General features: G+C 46.1%; 1 protein-coding gene across 3 annotated transcripts in view; it reads left to right on the top strand.

The window, feature by feature from the left end:
* Positions 1 to 5,648: 5,648 nt before the first annotated feature.
* The window catches only part of asic1b (acid-sensing (proton-gated) ion channel 1b), a 36,632-nt gene continuing 16,349 nt past the window's right edge, over positions 5,649 to 25,931 (top strand). For 2 of the 3 annotated variants that reach the window (XM_029247605.1, XM_029247606.1), the window contains exon 1: positions 23,489 to 24,400. In XM_029247605.1, the coding sequence (XP_029103438.1) occupies positions 23,792 to 24,400 (609 nt within the window). In that variant the 5' untranslated portion in view covers positions 23,489 to 23,791. Of the gene's footprint in view, positions 6,418 to 23,488; positions 24,401 to 25,931 lie in introns of those variants that run through there. The other variant, XM_018746701.2, reaches the window with a different exon arrangement.

Genomic DNA, 25,931 nt, shown 5'->3' with positions numbered 1-25,931 from the left:
AAGTGGAGTCTTGCCTTGACTGTGTCCAGTTAATAAGCGTCCGTGCTTTCCGTCACACCACGTGATGCACGGTTATTGAACTGTTGAGGCTAAATTTATATCCTTCTCTGCAGCTTTGATTCAGTGTTCCGCAAGCGCAGCAAACCCGCCCGGCGTAGGAAAAAGCGCTGGGCACGAGTGCTGTGCAGCGGAGCGCTGTAACCGTGTGTCTCCACGCGTCCCTCCGCCGCGTGCAGAGACAGCTAGCGCAAGTGTTCATCTCAAGTGTTACTCCGCACGAAAGACGTGACTAAATGCATAAAAGCAAATAAAGGGCGACGGGTTTCAAAAGGCCACTCGACCGGAGGAAAAAGGCGACCTGTACCTGTCAGATGATTCGCTTTTTAAACAGACAGCATTATGATGAGAAAATGATATTTTTATATATGGACGGATGGATGGAAGTGCCGTCTTGTCCAGCTCACAGCGACCACTCGCGTGGTGTCCAAAGCAAGGGTGGTTTTCCAGTGCCTTCTTCCTTGCATGTCTGGGGGGGTGTAAACGCAGGGAGAAACAGGTAAACGCCACACACCCAGCGAGGAGCTTAAGGGCTGTGAGGCACTGGCTGCACCTGCTGTGCCACGTGTCCCCTCTTTGAATATACAGTTCCAGCACAGAGTGTGCACTTGGGCCCCCGGAGTAATGTTTGCACGGTGTGACCGGGACAGAAGAGTGACAGCAAAGCAACGCACGAGTGTCTCTGGGAATCTTTGCGGAAGAGCCGGGATGACATGCGGAGTCAATTCCTGCCGAACGCCGTTAGCCGAACACCCTGTGGGGCAGCGGGTTTCCAGCAAGTGTACTCAAACTTCTGACTGTACACCGTACATGTTTCTCCCGGCAGTTTCAGTGGACATGCGCGTGTCTCCCACTGTAACTCGTGCTCTAATTGCTCTTGCCCCAGAGCTCAAGGTTTACCGTGAGATACCAGTCAGGGTGGTGACCTCATACTGACTGAGTGACACTGAGCTTCCTCTTGACTCCCTTATTCCAGCCCCACCCCTGCTCTTATGTTTAAATGTCTTCATAGTGTTTTGCTGGTGGTGCAGTGGCGCAGTGGGTTGGACCACAGTCCTGCTCTCTGGTGGGTCTGGGGTTCGAGTCCCGCTTGGGGTGCCTTGCGGCGGACTGGCGTCCCGTCCTGGGTGTGTCCCATTCCCCTTACGCCCTGTGTTGCCGGGTAGGCTCTGGTTCCCCGTGACCCCGTATGGGACAAGCGGTTCTGAAAGTGTGTGTGTGTTTTGCTGTTTGTATGTTTCCGTAGCAGTCCCCCTCTGGGGGTTAATGAAGTTTTCATTCATTCATTCATTCATTGTTATTCAATCAGTTGTTCATACATTCATTTGTTCAGTCAGTAATTCATTCATTCAGTAGTCAGTCAGTCAGTCGGTCATGCGTTGCTTCAGTATCATTCAGTAATTAATTATATTTACATTTATTCACTTAGCAGATGCTTTGTCCAAAGCGACTTCCAATGAACTCTATGTAGTGTTACCAGCCCACACACCTTATCACCGCGGTGACTTACACTGCTAGACACACTACTTACAATGGGTCACTCATCATGAATTAATTCATTGTCAGTCAATCAGTGATTAATTGATTATCAGTTAATAATTAATTCATTCATTCATTGTCAGCGAGTTAGTCAGTAATTGTGTGGTAGCGGTGCTGCCTGTCCCTGAAGGCGTGTGCCGTCAGTAAAGGTACAAATTCTCATAACAATGAGTACAAAGTCTCTGCAGTGTTGCCCAGATATACTGGCTCTACACACAGGACACATCCGCCACGGTCCTTCCACTATCCCTCCACTGTCCCTGCACTGTCACTGCACTGTTCCTCCACTGTCCCTCCACTGTCCCTGCACTGTCGCTGCACTGTCCCTCCACTGTCCCTCCATTGTCCTTCCACTGTTGCTGCACTGTCCCTCCATTGTCCCTCCGCTCACTGCTGGTTCCCCTCGAACTTCACACTTGGCGCGCCACCCGTGGCTCGGTGTTGCCACCCAGTGGACGGCTGCTGTAAACACTCATTCAATGCATTATTTTTTAATCGCTGTACTTTGCCACTGAAGGGATGAAAGGCTCCTTTTAGGGAGCAATATTCTGCGGCTCTCCGCGGTGCAGCAGCTGTCCTCCGCTGTGGACCGAATTAGCCTTTTCCGCTGCAGTTGTCGCCGTGGTCTCACACTGCTTGCCTTATTTTTAATGGCCAGCGTGACCTTTTCAGGGAGCCTGACTAAGTGAGGGACGGCGGGCCGAGGACAAGGCCATTCCAACAGGACAGCGCTGTCACTGTGCCTCGGGGGGACGAGCGAGTAGGCGGCGGGGGGGGACAAGGGGGGTGCCGAGCGGAGCGTGGCCAGGATGTCCTTAGTGTCGCTAACTCCCTCACCCCAAGTACACATCCCTGATGGCGTGGGATGTAGGGAGTCTGTTCTGGACACGGCACACGGAGAAAAGCTCATAGCGCAAACAAAGGAGACTTTGGTGCTGCGTGCGGCTTTAGCAGCACAGCAATCGGCACGCAAATGCTTTCTGCCGTAATTATTTAGCATGTTCCAGAGATTTAAATTAAAAAGAAAATATTTAAACAATAGAATGATTATGTATTATCTAAAATTACGCTTCCAATAGAATGAGATAAAAACAATTTTAATTGGCCGACTTTACACGCGTGTAAATTTAGCTTTTTTACTTCGGGGCTTGGAATGAGGAGAGCAGAAGAGTCGGGAACACTCCTTCTGGCAGAAGGGACAGCCATACAGTGGTGTTTATCTTGCCTTGGCGTGTTTGGCATCTACCTGGTGACACGCTGGCGTGTTGCCACCGCTGGTGCCCGAGGCGTCTGTGAGTGGATTCGGGTTTTGTGGCTTCCTCGACCTACTTGGCGCTCTTACCAGTACGATTCACGTGAAGCTCAGTGCACAGAACACACACACACACACATGGAGTCTGAAACTGCTTGTCCCAAGCGGGGTCGCGGTGAGCCAGAGCCTAATCCAGCAACACAGGGCGTAAGGCTGGAGGAGAAGGGGACACACCCAGGACGGGGTGCGCAGAACAGCCAAAGCAAAGTCTGAACTAAGACAAAACCAATCGTTGAGAGCAGAGATTTAAAAAAAAAACACCAGTCAGGTCTAATTTAACTAATACCATAATTTCTAATCCCTTAGTAACATAACGTAACACTTTTTTGCCTTAAGCCTTTCGCTTTACAGTCTGGAGGTTGCTAGTTCGAATCCCACTCCCGCTGAAGTACCTTCGATCGAGGTACTTATCCTGAATTGATACAGTAAGAACACCCTGCTGCATCAATGGGTACATCATTGTAAATTTTCCTGTTTCGCAATGCAAGTCGCCTTGGACGAAAGCGTTAGGGAAACTAGACTTAATAACAGAGTTAATATTTGTTCTTTTGGTTATGGTGAAAATTCCTTACACGGTCCTTGGTCAGTGTGCCATGAACCTTCAAAGAAAACTGAAAACACAGCTGTTCGAACCAGCCGATGATGAATTGGGAGGCACTTTTTTAAATTACACTGACATCCAATTTGGTGCGCGTTGAGTACTGTCTTAATTTGTATTTGTTTTCTATTAATCAAATTTCAGATTGCTTAAAACTCAGGGCTTGTGGTTAGATGGAAAGTCATTACACAAATGAGCAGATAGTTGATTAAAATCCAAAACTGAGATTGAAGTTCCATTTCACGCACGCAACCCTCTATTGAATTGTTGTTGATGATCCTGCGCTACCAGACTTCATGTTCCAGCAATAAAGAAATAAATTGCAATGCATAAAATTACGGACTCTTTTCCGGTTAACTTACCAAAGGAATAAAGTACATGTCACCGTCTTTAATGAGTCCAGCTAAACACTTACGCAATAAGGAGGTCATATCAGTGTTGGCTCACCGAGCAGCCCTGTAAAGGCTGAACAAATTTAAACCTTCTTTTCAACCATCCTAATCTACTGCATGTGGAATGATCCTCTCTAAATACAACAGAGACTCATAAATTACTCAGCCATGTGCTAATGTGCAAATCCCAACCACTTCCTTTTTTTATCTAATCCCATCCATTTCCTTTTTCATATAATTTAATTTTATTAGCTTTGATTTGCCAGGCATGACTATGAAATACAGTCATTTCAGTGTCATTTCTAGTTGGTCATACTGTCGGCTATAGCTGGTAACCACGCTGGGAAGGGTCCGTTACAATCACGTTATGTTTTTTGGGTGGCTGATCCTTTTAACCAAAGTAACTCTTTACTTCCCCTGCAACACATCTGTCTGCTTACCGAAGCAAAGCAGTTTTACTACTAGGGCGGGTCAAAAAGCATCCGCAATAATCTGCATTTCTTGGAATTCGGTTTCAAAGTGATACAGATTACTGTGGATACTTTTTGACTTACCCTCATGCATTTGCATTTACATTTATTCATTTGGCGGATGCTTTTCTCGAAAGTGACGTAAAACAGAAAAAAACAAAAGTGCGTTTCACAAAGAGGCAAAGAGATATAGATGCAGACGCAAAGTGCAGTCACTTAGTATAATGTCACTGTCTTTGGCACCATACATCAGGCGGGTTGCTGCATGTTGAACTGATGGGGAATGCAGAAGTGTTGTTTAGCAGATAATGTAGTGAAAGTTTATGCAGAAGATATAATAGGAGGTCAGGAGAGAAGTGAGTCTGGAGCAGATGGGTTTTGAGACCCTTCTTGAATGTCGAGAGGGATTCAGCAGTTCTGAGGGACAGAGGGAGTTCGTTCCACCACACTGGAGCCAGAACCAAGATCTTTCAGCCTTTGGATTTTTGGAACTGCCTTTCCGAAAGGTACCGCAAAAGGTCCCAGGAGTTGAACCACCAGCCGTATGTTTGTATATTCCATGCTCTTATCGACTGATCTGGGTGCTGCCCTGAAGTTGCGAATCTCTTGGTTGCATCCCTAAGCAGGGTGCAACCAAGAGATGACTGCGTGTAATTTGATCTGAAGGGACTAGAGTGCCATTCCAAACGCAGCACAAGCCTAAAAAGCCAAGAACGGTGCCTGTAAACAGTTAAATTCAGGCTTTTAATGAGTGGGCCAGGGCTGGGCCCACAGGGGGTATAACTTACCGGGCCGAACTGATCTCTTCCTCTCTGACAGTGAGCGTGCCGTGCTATCGCCAGGGGAAGGACAGCACTGCGCTTGGGCTCAGAAACCCGTCACAGCACCGTTGACGCTGCCTTCAGAGCGGAACACAACACGTAACCTCCTCCTGCGCAAGGCGTTCACACCGTCCCCTTCCCCAGCTGTCCTCGCTGCTGCTTTTGCTCTTATCTTTGGCCTTTACCACAGTAAAACGTCTTCCAGCACCCTTCATCAGAGGACTGCACTCTGAGATACTACAAGCCTGAGGAAACAACGCGAGGCTAGAAGATCCGTCACGAGGGAAAGTCTCCTTTTTTTTTTTAACTGCTTTTCGTCGCCTTTCCGCTGAACATAACTGTGGACAGCAATTTCCTGAGTTACTTTTACTTCTAGCCATTAACTGTCTCAATGGTATGGATGGAGATTTATAGGTAAGGCTGATCAGCTACAGAGTACTCATCAGCGGGCAGGAAAGAAGCGCATATCGGAAAGTTGACCTTGCGCAGCCTTGGGACCTGGAGAAGTTCTCCCCAAGCGTTGGGTTCCTCTAACAGCCGTGGAGCCACCATGCCCGTCCGCATCACCTGCACGATCTCCTTCTCTACCGATGACGAACCCGCCAGCGGTGGGGCATATTTGGACCCCTTCGATGATCGCTATAAGCGGGTGGTGAGGGTGGGAAGCGTGGGCGATAGCAAAGTGGCGACGTACGGCGAACGGTACGATGACTTCAACGCACGTGAGGATGAGGAAGCCGAGGGCGAACCTCTCATGGATCTTGCCGAATTTTTCGGAGGTTGTTCCCTCCATGGACCCAACCACATTTTTGTGGAAGGCAAGAAGTTTGGGGTACGGCAGGGGCTGTGGGCAGTGGTCTTTTTGTTGGCGGTCTCCATGTTTGTGGTCCAGGTTGTGGATCGCGTCATCTACTACCTGCAGTATGACCACATCACCATGCTTGATGAGCGGGAGGCCAAGGAAATGGTCTTCCCGGCGATCACCTTCTGCAACTACAACACCTTCCGGCGCTCCCAGATCAGCTACAGCGACCTGCTGTTCATGGGGCAGCTCCTGGGCTACGAGGAGAGCATGGCCCCTGGGATCCCGCTGGCTCCCGAGCCGGACCGTCAGGGGGGCCGCTTCAGCTTGGCCGAGTTCTTTAACCGCACCCGGCACCGCATTGAAGACATGCTGCTGGACTGCAAATTTCGCGGTCGCGAATGCGGTCCCGAGTATTTCAGAGAGGTGAGAAAATGAACAAGCGATGTGTGTATCAATTTCAACGTTATTACTAGCCCAGCTCTCCCACACGTTTATTAAAAACCATTTGCTTCCCACTGCATATTTAAGGAACTTGTAAAAATGATTATTTTAGACGTCGCCCTTTGTTTTTAATGCTTTCTTTCTTTCTTTTCTTTTTTTTTTTTTACAATATGACGTTAGCAGCCGCAGAGCGCAGTGTTTGTGTCTGCACATTGCGTCTTCTCCTTCGGAAAAGCAAGAGCAAGCAAGCGTAATAGCACCTTCTGCGCCTTTCCGTTCCTTACCATAAAGTATATCAGTGTTCCTGAATTCCAGATCACTTGTTTGGAAATCTATTTCGTGGCCTTTGTTTGACATTATTTTAAATGCTTCCAACCCCCCAGAGTGCCACTTCCCTTCATTACCATTCCGAGCGTCACCTCTGAGACCCATTCCATGTAGTTTATATGTGAAAGTATTTGCCCTGCCAAGATTTCTGAGCCAAGTAAAACACGGAGCGAGCCAGACAACAGCTGCACTAATTAACCAGACAACCAAGATGTTGCCAGTGTACGAAAATACAGAATTAATGTCCTATATGAGGACATAAATATAAAAGGAGTCAACGGGAAGTTGGCCTCCTGAAACTATAAATATAGAGGATACAGAGACAAAATTTCTTCTGCTTTTAATAAATGATATTTTGTGTGGGATTCTACAGTTATAGTGTACTTGAATTCAAATGAACTTGGGAAATGTCAGATTTAAAACGATGAAATGTTAAATTTAGTTAATGCGGCAAACATAAAATACACTAATCCCCCTGTTAGCAGACGGTAATTTTGTAGAAATTTGTTACAGGGGACCAAGACAATTTTTACCTATTTCTTATTTACGTGAGAGCTTCTCCATCAAAATGTCTTTTATTTCTCCGGGTAGCAGGACACTCCCTAACAAAGTAAACACAGGGTACAAAGTACAGTGGGATAGTGGTCAGGTTTTATTCTAAGCTGAATTTCTTTGTTCTTATGATAACGGGAAGGATGATAATGATGACAAATAGCCCCATCTTCGGCTGCTTAATATTATTATCGTTTTTGTGTGGATTGCAGAGTGTATTAGAATATATTGCGCAATTTGTTGTTATATAGCAATGTGTTACAGTCCTTATTACTGTATTATTATTATTATTATTATTATTTACTTTGTATTAATTTCTCATTATTAAGTAAAATTTGACTTTTGGGGGTGGAGAAATTCCTTTCAGAAATAATGGAAATGGTTTTTTCGTTTAATTGAAAATCACCTTGCAGGCAAATCTTCTGGAGGGTTCAGCAGCCAAGGGAGCCGTGTACATAATATGCCCTTCACTGGATCATTATCCTCCTAAAGAAGGATGTTTGTCTATTTAAAGTCGCTGCATGTTGAGGGCGTTTGTGGTGGGTTACAGTGTGAGACTGAAATATTTTCTCTTCCAGTCCGCACCACTTCATAGAATTGCGTGCCCAGTTTTAATCTCGTAATTGAGCGCTGAGATTAGGAATTATTGCCGTGAGCAGCAAACAGCTCAGACCAAGACGAACACCTCTGTTTACACTAAGAACCACTCCTGCGTTACAGATGGGTTGGAAGGCTGAACGTACTCTGTCGTCTACACTTGTGCACCCATTAGTCCATCCAAGGAGTAAAAAGTAATTTGTACATGGTTAACAGGAGATTGCCTCTAAAACCAAAGGCACCTAGGACATTGGAATAAACTAATGATATTAACGACCACCAAAATAAAGTATACTTTGGATAACACCATTTATACACCTCTAAAACAGATGGTCAATACCATAATATTGTGCTGTTGCTGCGCTGCAATGCTTACATGTGTTGTATAGTATGTATTCTAATGACGCTTATGCTGAATCAGTGCTGTTCTTTTGGTCAAAGTGAAGCACTTAAGGGTTCTTAGGTGATCTTAGGTCATTCTTCTCAAGGAGTGGAGACATTGTCCTGACTGCTGGTCATTGCAATATTTCGCTGCATAACACACACTGCGCTGTTCTAATAGCCTCTTGACGCAGAAGTTGTAAGTGCCCTTGGAAAAAGCATCAGCTGAATACAGAAATATGGGATAATAAAATCAGTCCCAGCAGGACACTTACTTATACACACTGCATGTCTTCTGTTAATACACACAAGTAGCTCATGGCGGGGAAAGCTCAGTGCGGAGATATGTCGTGAAAATCACCGATGGCTCCAAGAAACACTTTGTCCGGATCAATGACAGCTAAGATGGCAACTGGCAGCCGAGGGGCTCAGCTTTCCGTCCAGGGGCAGAATATGAGCTCCTCACTCGGAGCCCCCGCTTCCGAGTCGCCGTCCATTAAAGCCAAAGTTGGTTTAGGAAACACGAGCCTCTATCGGGGTGGAGATTATTTTATTTATTTATTTATTTATGGTGCCCTTCGAGGAGGTGAGAGTTTTCAGGGGAACAAAGGGGATGCGGCGAAAACCTGAGACGGGCCGAGAGCAGCGCCGCCTTCAAATCATTGCCGACTGTACTTTTTCACAGCACATATAGCTACAGACGTCGTTCGTTGCATTTTCATCATCTCATTAATAATTCCACTTTTGGCTTCTTCCGATACACCCTAATTAGTTTTTACTAACACATCAATGTATTTTGGTTTTGTTGTCCGGTGTGAGAACAGTTCTGTGACAGTGATAGATTCAAGTGCCGGGTTTAAACGGTAGGTGATATTACTTATTGATTCAACTCATTGTTTTATTAAATGAAGGCTGAGCGCTTGAGCGTTGTTCCCACGTGCTGCACACACAATAACGCGCGGTCGTGCCCATATTAAGACCATCCACATATTTATAGGTAACGAGATGGATAACCCTAGCGCAAATCGATTAGCAGTCAGCGGGAACATCTAATGGATGCGTTTAATATCAGTGCAATCCTTCATCGTTCTCCTTGTGCAAATATATATAAATATAAAATAATCTCCCTCTCACCCCCACATGGGGCGGTGTGTCCGTCCTCCTCAAGCTCGGGTCCTCTACCATAGGCCTTGGCATTTGAGGGTTCCGAGCAGCATCTTAGCTGTTCATAGGTCTGCGCTCTTCTGGACAGAGACTTCAGATGTTGTTCCGGGAATCTGCTGGAGCCACTCTTCCAGTCTGGGGGTCACAGTCCCCAGTGCTCCTATTACCACAGGGACCACTCTGGACTTTACCTTCCACATCCGTTCCAATTCTTCCTTCAGCCCTTGGTACTTCTCGATCTTCTCATGCTCCTCCTTTCTGATATTGCCATCACTTGGGATTGCTACATCAATCACAATTACCCTCTTCTCCTCCTTGTCGACCACCACTACGTCTGGTTGGTCGGTCGGTCAGCAACTGCTTGTCAGTCTGGAACTTGAAGTCCCGCAGGACTTTCGCTCTGCTGTTTTCAACACCTCGGTGGTGTCTCCCTTTTGGACTTGGAGACTTCCAGTCCGTTTTCTGCACGGATGCTCCTATCCCAGCCGCTTGGTTATGCCTCTCAGCGTACGCTGTCCCAGCTTGGATCTTACACCCTGCCACTATGGGCTGGACTCTTTCAGGGGCATCTTTGCACAGCCTGCCCCTTGGGTCCTGTCTGCCATTGTAGACCCTGGCCTCTTTTGTGTGTGTGGATATATCTTAGAAGTTATACCGTACATGTCCTCCGTATGCTCTTTTCTGTTATTTTTCCTACAGAAATCATTTGGGAAAAGATTAAATATTTATTGCGCTAAATTTCACTAAAAGCTCACATTATTTGCAGGTATAAAAATTCCTTAAAAGTGCTGTTATGATAATAATCTTGTCGGTTGCAGTCATTTGGGACTGGGTAGTTACTTTTATTCAAGCATTTGTGTTTTTTTTTCCTGAAATGGCAAAGTTAACAGCCATATTTGGATTTCCGTAGTAGCAGCTGAAACAAAATTTTAAATTTAATTTGAATTTAAATTAACTCAAATTAACTTATTTAATTTTATTTGAAATTAAATTTGAAATTTATTACGGCATCAAAAATTAATGACGGACAGTTATTTTCAGTTACCTTCAAAGATTATCACCCGTTGGTATGTTGTTCATTAAATTAGTTAGATATTAAACTATATATTTTTTTGACCTGCAAATATGAAATGTGTGTTTTTAAAACTATATTATATATTTGCATTATTTGGCAAAATTTTAGAATTAATTTACTTGAATCTAGAGTATTGTATAAACCTATAATAGACCAAGTTTCTTAAGCACTGTGCCATTCCTACTTGTGCTTCAGCTAAAGTATTTTCTCACATTTTTTAAATCATAATTTATTACTCATTTAACAGTTAATGAGGGAAAATTGTATACAAAATGTAAACAATTATGCATTGCAACTTAATTTAAACTGATCAACAGCTCAGTGAAAATATAGAAACATCGGGTGACTCTGGGCTATAATTGCTGTGAACGCCGTTCACAGGCTGACATTGTTAACTAAGGGTAGTCTTGGGAAAATTGTGGTCAAGAACATGGTAAATGGTTCCGGAGCCTATTATATCCATTGGATCAGAGGGTGACAGCAATGACCCATGCCCTCTTTATTTTGTTTTGTTTTAAAAACGCCAAAAGCTCGGATCGATGCGAAAGGGGCGAAAAAGTCTGTTTCGCAAGACAATTATGTAAATGCAATTTCGGAAAACCTTTCGACGTTGCGATGCATAGACGGCTCCTGGGCCCGTTAGTGCGTTTGCAGTAGAAATATTCTGCTAATGTATTCGCTGTCTCCCCCTGCCACGGCCCCATCGACAGCGCTTTGCTCTCTCTCCTCCATCTAACAGCCTTGTCTGGAATATTTGCTCGGAGCATCGAGGCGGTATCAGTCTTAAGTACTAAGTACTGCACGGACAAGTCTGAAAGAAGGATGTGAAACTTCAAAGCAACTTATCAGGCATTTCTTTTTAAGTTAAGAAAAATAAGCGTTTGAAACTTGACTCCCAGCTCTTTGTGATTGAATGTAGGACATGATATCACCACCTACAGTAGCCTTGTTACCCATACGGCAAACGTTTGCGTCCATGTGCCCGCGATGCGCTTCCAACAGTCATCCTTAACGGATTGGATGGAGCCTGTGGTGTGTATTGCTTGCTCTTCTTCCGAGTGTGTTCGCGACCCTCCGGCAGTGAGGGGGGTGCTCGAGGAGGTGGGTTTTGGAGGCGCACCGTGGGCTCTGCCCTTGTGCTGTAAGCTGATGCCGCTCCGCATTGCTGCACCGGGAGCTGACATCAGCACGCCATTAAACATTAACAAGCCTGCAAAGTGGTTATTGGTCCTTCGGCCCGCTTCACCCCATCGCCCACCCCGTCCACGGCTCCGCTCTCCTCTAACTCTGACATACGGCCGCCACGTTTCCCCCCCCAGCGAGTTCGCCGGGTTTTCAGTCAGATGGGCGACACCACTTTCTACCTTCAATATAATACTCGTAATACTTGTAATATCAAATGACACCGTATTCCCATGATAATATACTGATCTTGATGCTAATTAGTAGTAGTTTTTTCACAATGCTGGAAGTGCGTCACGGGAGTACGGCTGTAGGGTTAGACATGGGATGGAATCCAGTTCGATGTGTGCGGAGCTTGCGTGTTCCCCCCGTGTCCATGTGGGTTTCCCAAGGTGTTGTGGTTTCCTCGCACAGCCCAGAGACATGCGGTTCCGGTGAAATTGTGACTCTAAATTGCATGTGTGTGTGTGTGTGCGTGCGTGCGTGCGTGCTTGCGTTATGTTGCTCTGCTCTATAGATGGGTGAATGGCTGTAGGGAGTTCAGCGCAGTGCGTCTAACACTGTAAGTCACCTTTGATAAATGTGTTTATTCTAGTTAATATTCACTACAGATTGCTTTGGAGAAAAGCATCTGGTAAAGGAATAAATGTAAATGTAAGTAGCGTGCGGAGCACTGCAACGCTGCATTACCGCAAGGTGCTGTTGATGATGGATGGGAGGGAAGACGAATTCTAGAACACAATGCGTCGCAGATAAGAGAAACAAGGGCTGCAGCCGCTGTGTTACTGAGGAGATGCGACTGACGTCACTCTGCTCTATGTCGGCTACAATCAAATTACAGGAATGGTGAACGTTTCATGTTCTTCGAAACATTTCACAGGTGGTCTTGGAGGAAAAGTGACTTGACACTGGATAAGATTTTAGGATTAATACTAACGGGGACTGACACTTTCGCTGGACATCGAATCCAAAGCACTGATTTCTGTTATCGATGGTGTTAATTGCCCTGGTATTGATCCACCTTCCCTCGGTTCCCCATCGACTCCAGCTGTGATCCCGAGATGTTGGCAAAGAGGTCATTCTGTCAAGATGATTACACACAGTCTGGGCCTGCAGAAGAGGTTTCCCGAAATTTCCCGTCTGCTCATTGAGGAACCCATCCAGAGTCTCTATGAAACTGTCGGCCCTCTGATGTCACTGTGCCGCATGAAGCCTGTGGATCAGACCCTTTGTTTCTGTGGTCTCTTAACATTTGGTTGTTCCAGTAACAGACAGGTATGTGGACAGACAGACAGCACCGCAGGTTGCGTGACAGTGGAAAAGTGAAATACAGCCTGTTCATTCATCCAGCAGAGTATTCATACCCCACCAGTTCACCACGTAATTACTGCAAGAGTGGCATCCGAACCAGAACATTCTGGCGGTAAGATGGTCTTAACAGTCCTAACCACTATGCCACCTGCTGGCCCAGTAAGCTGTGAGTAGCTGGTAGTGTAGTGGTTAGTGCTACTGCATTTAGACCCAAAGGTTGTGGGTTTGAGTCCCCACCTCTGACTGTAGTACCCTTGAGCAAGGTACTCACCCTGAAATTGCTCCAGTGTGAAAAAAACAAAAATAAATTTAAAAAGAAAAAAAAAAATACCCACCTGTGTAAATGATTGTAAGCATTAAGTTGCTTTGGAGAAAAGCATCAGGTAAATGTACTAAGATACTTTACTACTGAGTGTTAACCAGTAAAGCTGCATAATGCTGATGTCCCTTTCCTTATTAGGTTCATTGGATCAGAGGGTTATTGTCATCAGCTCAGATAAAACTCTAATAATTTGCTTTTTTTTTTAAATCTGAAATAGCCCTGTCCGTTGATTGATCCCTTATTGATTGATTGATTGATCAAGCACTTGTCCAGCGTAGGTCTTCAGCCTTTCCTGGAAGCACAGGGCAGATACAGCCTGGGCGGGACACCACTCCACCACAACAATCGCTGTGCCGTCTGGGGACTTGTGCCGTTGACACGACTTGGTATTGTACCTCAGGTCTGTGGTGAACAGGGTAAACAGCAAGGCAGCCAGGACTGTCCTTTGAGGGGCCTTAACTCTGATGTTTCAGAGACATTTTGAATGGTTAACTTCAACGTTTCCGAAAAGCTTTTTCCATAAATAGAACAATTAATTTGTCACACCTTCGTTTCTGTGCGCAGCGACAGGTTGTTCCTGAATAATCACAGCGTGTAACAATGACTGATGGCTTTTAGACAGTCGCTTTAAAGCTCAGTTCAAAGGTAGTGACATTAATGCCTGTCGACATGGCTGAGAAATTAACACGGAACACGGAAAGACGTCTCATCGACTGCGCCGGCTCTTTCGGGTGCCTTGTCAGCAGCCTTTTGGAAGCAGCTTGATTGTGTGTCTCTGTAGCATGTATCACAGCATCATGTGTCACCATGTTTCATAGCACAGTTGATCACAGTACCATGTTTCATAGTCCACTGTCACAGCACCATCTGTCGCTATACCTTATAATTCAGTACCATGTGTCTTAGTACCATTTATCACAGTACCATTTGTCTCTCTACCTCAAAGTGCAGTAACTTGTATCATAATACCATTTGATGTAGCATAGTATCATATATCACAGTATCTTTCAGTACAGTACCATTTATTCTATGCCATGTGTCACAGTACCATGTCTAGTAATAACGTGTAGTACAGTACAAGGTATCATAGTACCATTTATCACAATACCTTGTATCATATTCCATGCGTCACAGTATCATCTATATTTGTGACATGTACTACAGTACATTTACATTAATCCATTAGCTGATGCTTTTCTCCAAAGCAACTTACAATGTTAAGGTTACAGTTATTACAAGCTTACAGTTATCTACCTATTTATACAGCTGGGTCATTTTTACTGGAGCCATTTTTAGAGTAAGTACCTTGCTCATGGGTACTACAGCTGGAGGTGGGGATCGAATCTGTCATCTTTGGATCCAAAGGCAGCAGCTGGAACCACCACACTAGCAGGCAGGTGTCCCAGTAACTTGTCTCATGATACTATTTAATGCAGTGTCGTATGGTACAATACCACGTACCATAACACCACTGATCACGGTGCTGTGTCACTGTATCAGGCACCATAGCATCATTTAGCGCAGTACCATGTGTCACAGTACTATGTATGACAGCAGTACCTCGTGTCGCTCTCCACGGAACACACGCGCGGAGTCCCGTTCTCACCGCTAGGGGGCAGTGTTGCATCGCTGTGCTCTCGGCCTGTCGGACCGCTTCGTACTGACATCGGGTAAACTGCAGGAAAAAATTGCGTTTATATTTCACTGTTTTACCCTTTTTATTACTGACTCTATCGGCTCCAGTAGCAGAAAAGTAAATCATGGTGTGAACTGAGAATGTTCCTCTGCACGCAGCTCTAGTTGGAGTGACGGGTGGATTGGTGTGTTTAATTTGTATGGTTCAAGTTCAATGAATGAAGGGATTCTGCTGCTCAGAGGCTTTCTTTGCCGCCCCAGTGTGCTATGTACAAGTGGTTTGTGTTTGATCCTGTGATACAGTGGGTTTACATACGTATAGTCATGCCAGCCTCGCACCCAGTGACCCCGGGATAGGCTCCAGCCCCCAGCAACCCTGACCAGGACAAGGGGTTAATGAAAAGGGATGGATGGATGCAGTACGTGTGTGTGTGTAATTTTTTGCTGTAGTCTGCTGGTTCACAGGCTTCTTGCGCTCAGACCCGTGTCACACAGCTTGGGTGATTAAAAGAAGCGATAACATTATTCATACTCACAGCGCAGGAAGCACAACTGTGGGGAACTCCAGTGCACTTAATCCCCCCCGAAGTGTCACTTTCCTCATTGTTCATAGTCGGTGTACCGCGGTGCGGGGCAGGGTGTCTGCTGCAGGGGGTGGGGGTATTCTTGCCGTCTGCTAATGTATCTTCAAAAGCCATTAAGCTCTGCAATGAAGTGAAATTGAAATGAAATGCTGGGGTGTAATCTGCAGTAATTCAGCAAGGCCTGGGAGGGTGTATTTGTGCGTGTGTGTGTGTGTGTGCGTGTGCGTGTGCGTGTGTGTGTGTGTGTTGATCTCCGGCTGCTCTCCCTTTTACTGGGTGAAGGCATGCTTCTGCTTCTGGGTCCCGGTAGACTGAGTCTGCCTCATTAGCCCCGCTCCTTATTCATGTCTGACAGCCTCTCGACATGTGGAGGATCCCCCCCCCCACCCATCCTGGGCGGCCTTTAGCTCTCTTCCATCTCTACTCGCCAACAGTTTAATAGGATCACTCAGCTGGGGAGGCAGGTGCAGGGAGACGCAGTGAAAGGGGAGAAATGAAAGGGAAAAAGTCGGAGATCCGAAGTTCCTCCATAACTCTCCAGTGTGCGGTGAAGTGGAATTACACTGGGATGTGTCACATTAATTGATACGTGATTCATGTCTTTTTTTGCCATTGCTCATCAGAGTCATAGCTGCTGAAGGCCTTCGGAAATGTCACTCCGGATGATTATCCGCGGTACGAAACGGCACCTTCGGAGCACCGCAGTCAACATTTGGAATGGCTGCGAAGCGCCTTCGAGCAGCAGGGTTAAAGCAGAGTAAACTGCAGGACTGTGCATCACCCTGGGCCACAGCTTTCATAAGTACCGCACTCAAAGGAGCCTGAACTATTGATGTATGACCTTTCTTTGCCTGCACTTTCACATATATTCATTTAACTGACACTTTTCTCCGCAGCAACTTAGAGTGACTGGCTCGTTTTTACAGCGGGGCAATTTTTTACTGCATCAATAGGGTAAGTACCTTGCTCAAGGGTACCGCAGCAGGGGATGAGATTTGAACCCAGGCCCTTCATCGACACAGGCGGCAGCTCTAACCGCTACGCCACCTGCTGGCCCACGTTATAATAAATGAGTTCTGGCCCTTTCCGCAGCGGTTCACACCCAAGGGAATACTTTCTCAGCGCTTCCTGCCTTCTTTTCACTAGATCCACAGCGCTGTCCTGTTGACACACACACGGAAGATACAGCCGCGTGTGTACAAACAAGGATCTGTACATGCGGTGCGCCATGTGTGCGCGCGGCGGAGCGAGGAGGCATTAAATCATGTGTAAACATCACAGAGAGTGATATTCTCTTTTTCTTTTCTTTATAAAGTTTATTGTCATCCAGAAGGCATTTTGTCTTGTTTGGTCTGGAGTAGGCGGAGGGGGAGGGGGAGGGGGGAGCGCGAGAGAAAAAGCCTGTTTACTGGCGCGGCCCTTTGAAAGGGATTAATCAGAACTCTCCGCTGTCCGACTCTCTATCTGTCAGGATTAATGAGCGCGAGGCGCGAGCGGCGCCCGCTTCCCTCCATCGGACTCAGGTACGAGGCGCTCCAGGGAGGGAAGGAGGGAGGGGCCGGCGTGGCGAGGACGCGCGCGAGCAGCAACAGCACCGGTACGGTAGCGCTGGCGGCGGCGCGCCTTCTCCCCGCTGCGCCGCTCCCGCAGTGGGCAGGCTGCCCTCGCCTCGTGCTGCGACACAGCGACTTTTTCTGTGTCGCGAGTGGCAAATCGGGGCAAACTCACCACGAGCCCCTTCGCGCGTGGCCGTGGCATGCCCGGCATGGGGAATAAATCCCAAAAACGGGAACGAACTTCAGAGATCCTCCTCACCTGAAGAGGCGGGCCAGGCCAGGGTTCCCAGGGTTCGCAGGGCAGGGTGAGATGATGCGCTCTGTTGGCTGACTGCTCCGGAGCAGCGCGTGTGCGCCGTGCGCACGGGCACGAGTGACAGCTCGACTCTGCCGCCCTTGTTTGAGCCTGTTTCCCGGCGCTGGCCGGGTGCGCTAATCAGGCGGCTGCACACCTCTTATAGCAGAGCTGGAAATCCTCTGAGCTCCACACTTCTCCGCAGCCAAAGCCGCGCGTCTCTTCCGTGAGCCTGCTGTGTGTCTGCGGGGAAGTGGGAGCAGTTTTCTCTAAGTCTGAGACAAGGTTTTCCCACCGACTTGTGTGAGATGGCAGTGGAAGAAGTGATTGTCCTGTGCTCTCGTTGAGCTGTTATTACTGACTCTCATAATTCATGCCAGTAACAATGACAACAAGTGTATTAAGTAAATATGTGACCCAGTAGTTATTTATATTTATATTCATTTGTATTCACACACACACACATTTTCAGAACCGCTCATCCCTTACGGGGTCACGGGGAACCAGAGCCTACCCGGCAACACAGGGCGTAAGGCCGGAGGGGGAAGGGGACGCACCCAGGACGGGACGCCAGTCCGTCACAAGGCACCCCAAGCGGGACTCGAACCCCAGACCCACCGGAGAGTAGGACTGCAGTCCAACCCACTGCACCACCGCACCCCCTCATTTGTATTCAGTTTACATTTATATTCATATATTTGTTCATTCAGCAATTCTTATTCTCCAAACCAACTTTCGCTGAGTACAGTGCACTATTTCCTTAAGACGTTTTCATCCAAAGTGACTTGCAGTGTACACTGTGGTACACTTCCTACAGTCAGTCAGTCATACCAGTGCATTGTAACACGCTCTTTTACACTCTGCCTCAAAAAAAAAAAGTACACGCACTATAACATCACATCATCTGAAACCGCTTGTCCCATATGGGGTTGCAGGGAGCCAGAGCCTAACCCGGCAACACAGGGCAAGGGGCTGGAGGGGGACGGGACACACCCAGGACACCAGTCTGTCGCAAGGCACTCCAAGTGGGACTCGAACCCCAGACCCACCACAGAGCAGGACCCGACTGCACTACCATGCCCCCCTGACACATACATACACAATGGGCAATTTTAGAGTGATCAATTCACTGGAAACACATGGTCATTCAGCAGTTGTCTGCAGAACTCTCAAGCACACCAGGACTTCAGCCGGTTTCTTAATCACTGTCGCATACTGTGTTTTTACCTAATGACACAAATAATTGCAAGTTGTTTTTTAACCTGTTAATGCAGTACATTGTTCAGTACATTTCCCTTGTTCTTAAAAATTCGAATGAATCAATCCGAACGTCAGAACCCACATTCCGGTGAACTTAAGGTTGGTGGCATGTTAAGCAGGGCTCTTCTATTAGAACAAATATAGTGTTTACTACAGTAAGAAGTGAATGTGCTTCAGCTTGTTTAATTTTGGAATTTAAACAGTTGTTTTATTCATTTTTTTCTGTGTCTTCTGTGGAATTACGAAGCCGTTTATTATTAATACACTTTAACTGGCCTAATACGCAAACAAACATTTAGTTCCCTGCATGGACTCCAGGAGGTAAAATTGTCTGTGGCAGAACATTCTATGATTCTACATGGAAGGTGCAAACAGCTACTTATATTAAAATTGTCTTGACAGCCTGCTGTCTCACATTACTTTGCAGTTAATACAAAGTGGTTCTTCCAATGTGATGAAAAGATTTTTTTTTATGTTATTTCATTATTTTATGACCTAGGATCACATATAGAGGTCTGGATGTCCAGTAAATACAATATTTCAATAACATTTAAAGCCTAGGAGTACTTTAAGATTTTTTTTTATTTAAATACATCATGATTTCTTTTGTAGAGACTAAATTCTATGCATAGTGGATGCTGGTTAGACATGATAAAATAGTCCAACTCCTCACTGTCCTTAGAGGACACTGACAGTGTTGGTCATTGCTTCCTCTTGTCTTTCATACAGTCACATTGAGGGGCAGCGCAGCTTTCTCTCTCCTAATAATTAATCATAATGATGGCTGTAATAGAAACGCCAGGGAATGTTAATTCAGCTGCACCCTGAGATCATGCTTCCCTGTAACGTGGGTCATTTTCTCCCCGGTAGGATAAACGCAGTAAAGTCGAGAATACAGTAGATTACATAGACTGGAGTCCTGGTGGAAGCTGTTTGTAAACTTTATAATTTGATAGAGAGCCCAGAGCTGAGAAAAGGGAAACAGCAGCATGTGCGTTTAAATGCACATATTGAGGTAACGACCTTTTTGAAATTACCTTTTTTATTCCCTTATAGTGAACAGGAATTATTGTGCATAATGCTTTAGTTATTGTTACACAAGGTTAATTTCAACTCAAATATGTCTGGCCTGCAAACCATAATGACTGCGAAGGTTTCAAGGTTGGATGTTCAAATTTTTCTAAAACTTGTTAGCAACATATTTTTGTAACATCTCATTTTTTTGTACTTTGTCACATATTTGTTTGCTTTTGGAAACAAGATGCTATGCACTTTGCATTCTGCATTTAGCCTGAAATACTGTTTTCGTCCTGAATCAAACAATCGGTAAAAGAGCCTAGATGTAAAAAAAAAAAAAAAAAAAAAACATTGTTTAATATTTGCGCCTTGTTATGTAATAAATTGAAATATTAAGTAAATCTGCAAAATATCGGTGCCGGTACAAAGTGTGTGGCTTATTTTCCATAATCCTAGTTGTGAAAGTGATGTCCTAAAAACCAAATTAAGTGACTTCATTGTGAGATCGTTTATTGCAGGTTGTGACTAACAGTGATTTTTTTTTTTAAAAAATTGGCTCACCTACCGCACCTTGCCCTCAAGAAAATGAAGTGTATCAAGCGAGCACTATGTTAAGACTTCACAGGTCATCTGTCATCATGACATTAAAAACAAAATTAGGTTTGGGGATAGGGCAAGGGCCCAAGAAATGCTGCTTTTCCCAGGAAGCAAATCCCATAAGCTGAAAAGTACAATCTGCTGATTTTGCAGCACTGCGCTGTGATTTCTCCCAGCTTTCTCTGTGGTTGCTTGTTCTCCCCATTCAGTGCTGAGATGGAGTTGGCGTGCTCTGTTAAAATGTCTTCCTGAGCTGTCATCTGTATCAAGTGAAGCGGCCTTTTGTTTTCGGAGATAAATTACCCATTCTTCACGGGACTCTTGGTCACCGGACCTCAGTCGAACAGCATTCGTTGAACTGTCTGGAAGATAGGGACCATGATGGTACTTTACACCGAACTGGCATTACTATACATCATAATGTACTGGTCCGGGCTGTAAATGGGTGGGAGCCAAACGGTATAGTTCATTTGTTTCAGTCATTATTAGCCTCTTCTAGGCCGTAAAGCCTGAGAAACACATGAGCTGTGTGAGGAATCCCTATATGTGACCTAAAACCAGTGGAGCTTTAAGTTACACCTACTTAACCCTTTCAAGGGATGGTGAAATTGTTTCACATGCTGTTGTCTATAAATCAAGACAAATGTTGGTGCTGAGCCAGCTAATTACATATTTAGTCAGCTAAATTTTTCTAAATTAAGAAATATTTATATTTCTTATAAATATAATTAATTATAAGGGGGGGGGGGGCGCAGTGGGTTGGACTGGGTCCTGCTCTCCAGTGGGTCTGGGGTTCGAGTCCCGCTTGGGGTGCCTTGCAACGGACTGGCGTCCCGTCCTGGGTGTGTCCCCTCCCCCTCCGGCCTTATGCCCTGTGTTGCCGGGTAGGCTCCGGTTCCCCGCAACCCCGTATGGGACAAGCGGTTCTGAAAATGTGTGTGTGTGTGTGTGTATAATTAATTACAGCAGTCATACTTTGAACTTTACGGCTTATTAAATCTAACAGTTAAAGTGTGTATTCCATAGGAACACTCGTAGGAAGGTGCAAGGAACCTAGACATCAGTGTTCTGCACGTCTCCAGTGAGCGTGCATTTAAATGCAGGCTGAGCTCTTCATGTCCATTTCAGTCTTCCTTCAGTGAGCTTTCCCAAGGTAAGATGCTGGACTGTATTTGGTTTTTCCGTGCTGGTTGAGCACCATTCTGCTCTCTTGATGGCCTGGCAGAAACCCATTTGGGATGCGTTCATTCTAATGTGCTTTTAAGCTCATTTTCTCCCAGTGGCAAAATAAACTGGACTGCATTAAAAAAAAAAAAAGTTTGTCTGCTTTCAGTATAGTAATGCAAAAAAGTGTTATTATTAGATTACCCATAGTGTTTTTTATTAATTTTTTTGTCATTTTCTATATAGCAATCATTTCTGCAGGGGAAAAAAAAAAAAAAACACAATATCTTTTGTCTGTTATGTCCTTTTGTTTATCATTGCAACCTAAGATGTGACCTTAAATTCTGCAGATTGCAAGTATCTATGGTATAATTTACAATGCTTGAGAGTCAGAGGTGCATGTTAAAGGGTCTGCTTCTGGGATGGAGGCCCAGCAGACACTACAGAATCAAACATGCACAGCAGTTAAAGGTTATGCGGAAAAATGGGGCTGAGAGTTGGATGGGAGAAAAAAGACTAACAAAAAAACTAATACTGTGAAGGAAAGCTGGAGGCCAAGCGGAGTGAGAGGCGAAGGAACAGCAAAGAGCAAAGCTTTCAGGGAAAACAACATTTGTAGGACGGTAACATTATCATCCTTCATTTAGCTGATTTCTTTGGCCAAGGTGACTTGCAATGTTATATAATCAACTACACAATGATTTACCCCTTTATACAGCAAGGTATTCTTGCTGTAGCAATTGAAGGTAAGTACCTTGATCAAGAGTACTACAACAGGACTGGAATTTGAACAAAGTTCCTTCACATTCCAAAGCAGCAGGTCTAAAGAGGACACTACCGGGACATGAGCAGCATGAGAAGAAAGGGAAGACGGGGAGGAGAGGCAGGGTGGCAGTGAAGAGTGTGTCCACAGGGTATGGTGAGAGGAGGAGGAGGAGGAGAAGGAGGAGGGCGAGACTGGCTCTGAGGGAGAACCAGCCAGAGCTCACAGACATTTTTCAAACAACAAGAGGAATGCAGAAATGAGGGTGAACGAGACGGCAGATGTATTAATGGGCTTTCTTTGACGGGTACAAAACACAAAGTCCTTGTGGAAGTGGAACAGAAAGTCTGCAGTGTGGAAGTGACTTTCCATAGACTGGCAGTGACTGTCTGTAGTGCAGAACAGACAGTCTGTATTGTATGAGTGGCTATTGGGGAAGTGACTGTCGGTAATGTGGGAAAGATTGTCTGTGGTGTGAGAGTGACTGTCCGTAGTGCAGAAGAGACAGTCTGTAGTGGAGGAGTGGCTATTCATAGTGTGAAACAGAGAGTCAGTAGTGTGGGAGTGACTGTCTGTAGTGTGGGAGTAACTGTAGTGTGGAAGTGATTGTCTGTAGTGTGGGAGTGACTGTCTGTAGCGTGGAAGTGACAGGAAATATTAATGAATTTCTAACAGGAGACATTAGATGCACATCGTTGTTAAAGTCTCTTCCGAGAACCTTCCCGATGGTTCTTCTGCTAACACAATTAGCATTTTTATTTCAGCTTCCTGGGGGGGAAATATTTAGATGATCGATGTTTTAACCATTTGAAGCGGGATCGACTCCAGTGTCTGTGTGGTTGGTGAGAACTTTTTACGATTGAAGACGTACTATATCTCATAACCATTATTATTATTATTATTATTATTATTATTTAACAAGCATTTCTACTTCTCCGTTTCGATTGCAAATAAGTGTTTTACTTTATTAATACCTAAGAACTATCCCATTGTGAGGTATAGTATTTTAAATCGATACAAAGGGAAATTTTGTAAACTACATAATAAAGTTAATCTGTTGATGACTGCATGATATTAAATATGAATATGAGTATGATTTTTTTCTCCTGATGTATACCTCCTCTTTTTTAATGTATGCCACACGGGGCGTGTGTAGAAGGAGCAGCTGCCCTGCGTGTTCGTGGAGTCCGAGAAGCGGCGGGTATTTAGCGGAGCTCGCGGTCACTCAGTCTAATCTGTACGGTAACACAAGAAGAAGTAAGTGGGCTGTGCGGCATTAATTAACACTTAATTATTAGGGTTTTTAAAAAGAAAGAAAGGAAAAAAAAGTCGGAGAGATGGTCCCGCTGGAGTGTGTCGGTGTGTGAAGCGCGCCGTCCTCCTCCTGGACCTGGATGCTCGCTGCGCGCTGCTCGCCGACGGACGCGGACGCGCTGACATGTGGAGCGGCGTCCTGCGCGCTCCCCGCGCGGCTCTCGGGCGCTCAGTCGCGCGCTGACTGTCCCCGTCCCCACACACGCGCACGCACACACACACACACACACACCGCGCACACCCTCCGCTGACAAACAAAGATGTGCCAGTGTGATCCGAGGGGAAGAACGGCGGGCTCCCTCGCAGAAGCCGGCAAGCTCTTCCTGAGGCACACCACGTTCCACGGGCTCAGGCACGTCTTCCTGTCGGGCTCGTACCCGCGCCGGCTCGCGTGGCTGCTGGCGTTCCTGGCGGCGCTCGCGCTCCTCTTCACCTGGTCCTCGAACCGCGTGCGCTACCTGCTCTCGTCGCCCGTGCACACCAAGGCGCACATGGTGTACGCGAAGCGCCTCGTCTTCCCCGCCGTCACCATCTGCAACCAGAACCTGCTGCTGCCCCGGCGCATGAAGAAGCCCGACATCTTCAGCGCGGGGAGGTGGCTCGGGCTCCTGGGCAAGAACTGGCAGGTGGCCCCGGGGGCCAAAGAGGCGCTCGCGTCCCACAGCGACGACGGCCGCGGCGGAGTCGGCAGCGAGCCGCCCTGGTCTCCCCTGTCGCGCATCTTGGACTTTAACCACTTTCTGCCGCCCCCCCGCGAGTCGCAGCCCACCATGAAGCAGCTGCTGGACCGGCTGGGCCACCAGCTCGAGGAGATGCTGCTCTTCTGCCGTTTCCAGGGGGAGCAGTGCGGGCCGCGCAACTTCAGCACCGTGAGTACCGGGGTCCGGACCCAATGCAATGCCGGGCCAGAATCATGGGTCCCCTGCTACTGCTGCAACAAGTTGCCACGCAAACCGCTGTGGGGCGGGATGTTTGCCCACCGTGTCGCGGAAGGGTGGAGCTGCTAGGAGGTTGGGTACCGCTTGGGTTCTCACCTTGTGATCTGAAGGTCGATGCTTCTCATCCCGCTCCTGCTGCAATATAATAGTCCCATTCGTTCCTTTGGCTGAGGCTTTTCTCCAAAGCAGCTCTGACAGTGAGTGAGATTGACCTGTGTATACAGCTGGGTCATTTCACCAGGAACTTTTGCTAGTGGCTTTTTATTCAAGGGCACTGTAGCAGGAGATGGGATTTGAACCTGCAGCCCCCAAGTCCAAGGGGGAAGCTCTAACAACTACAAGGTGCCTAGTGCCCCTAATTCATTTTAATTAATACTTTGCTGTACAAACAGGTGAATCATTGCGCACTTGTTTGTCCGACACTGCCGTCTGCACTAGACATGGGTGTGGGGTAAATCCCTGGATGGGCCATTTCTTTCAGTCTGGGTTTCTCCAAGACTGCCGGTCACACCGACTGAGGAGTCCTTCTCCTTTTTCCTCCGGAAGCTTTCATAAGGTGGTCTTCCGGTCTTAGTGAGCGCCCTTCCTGGACTTCTGCAGATGTTCCTCTGACACCGGTCAGTGAACCCGACTGTCCGTCTGTTCTCTGCAGTCTGCGCTGGACTCGGGTGTCATCCAAGTAAAAGGTTCATAAAGAAGTCTGCTTTGAAATCTTTGAATCAGCCTGTTCGCATCGTGTCCTTCAACGTCGCTGCTATAATGGAATAATTTTATTGTCCCCTATTAAATAGTACTTAATTGCTTGTAGCACATTGGACCACGTTCTATGCATTTATTTGTCATTACATCTTTTCCACATTTGCTTTTGCAGTGTTTTCGGCTTCTAAACTTTGCTGACCGTTAGCATCTGACAGAGATAATTTAAATTGCAAATTGGATCATCTAATTGTTCCTGGGCTAGTTCCAGGAATTGTTACTTGCTTTCTGGCTTTTGCACCACGATGTGGAGTGCACTGATGTCATTTAGTAGACTGGAAGGATAGAGGATTGCTCCAGTTAATTTAGAGGCCTTGTCAACCTACAAAGCTTATTTATCAGGGATATACATATTGGCTGATTTTGCTGAACCTTTCATACTCCATTACAAGTACTTAATCATCCTAAATATAACCTTTCAGGGAAAAGGGATGCAGCATTATTGTATTCTGGCAATTTTTAGGTGACCTTGGCATGTCATTTTCAGCTCTTGACTTGAATTATTTAGGAAACTTAATCTGTTTATGAGCTTCACATGCCCTTTTGTCCATTACAGAAGCAAAGCTGATATTTTGAAATATTGTTTTAATTAAAATGATTGTATTTAAAACTGAGTTATTAATGCAATTTGGTGTCATATTCCTGTTCCATAAAAGAGAAAGCCGTGCTTTCCAGAAACTCAGAAATGGTTTAGTCTTGGTTTCAG

Source organism: Scleropages formosus, chromosome 22 (assembly GCF_900964775.1).
Source record: "Scleropages formosus chromosome 22, fSclFor1.1, whole genome shotgun sequence".
Taxonomy (NCBI): domain Eukaryota; kingdom Metazoa; phylum Chordata; class Actinopteri; order Osteoglossiformes; family Osteoglossidae; genus Scleropages; species Scleropages formosus.
Note: the sequence above shows the minus strand (reverse complement) of the source record. Positions and strands in the feature narration are given on the sequence as shown.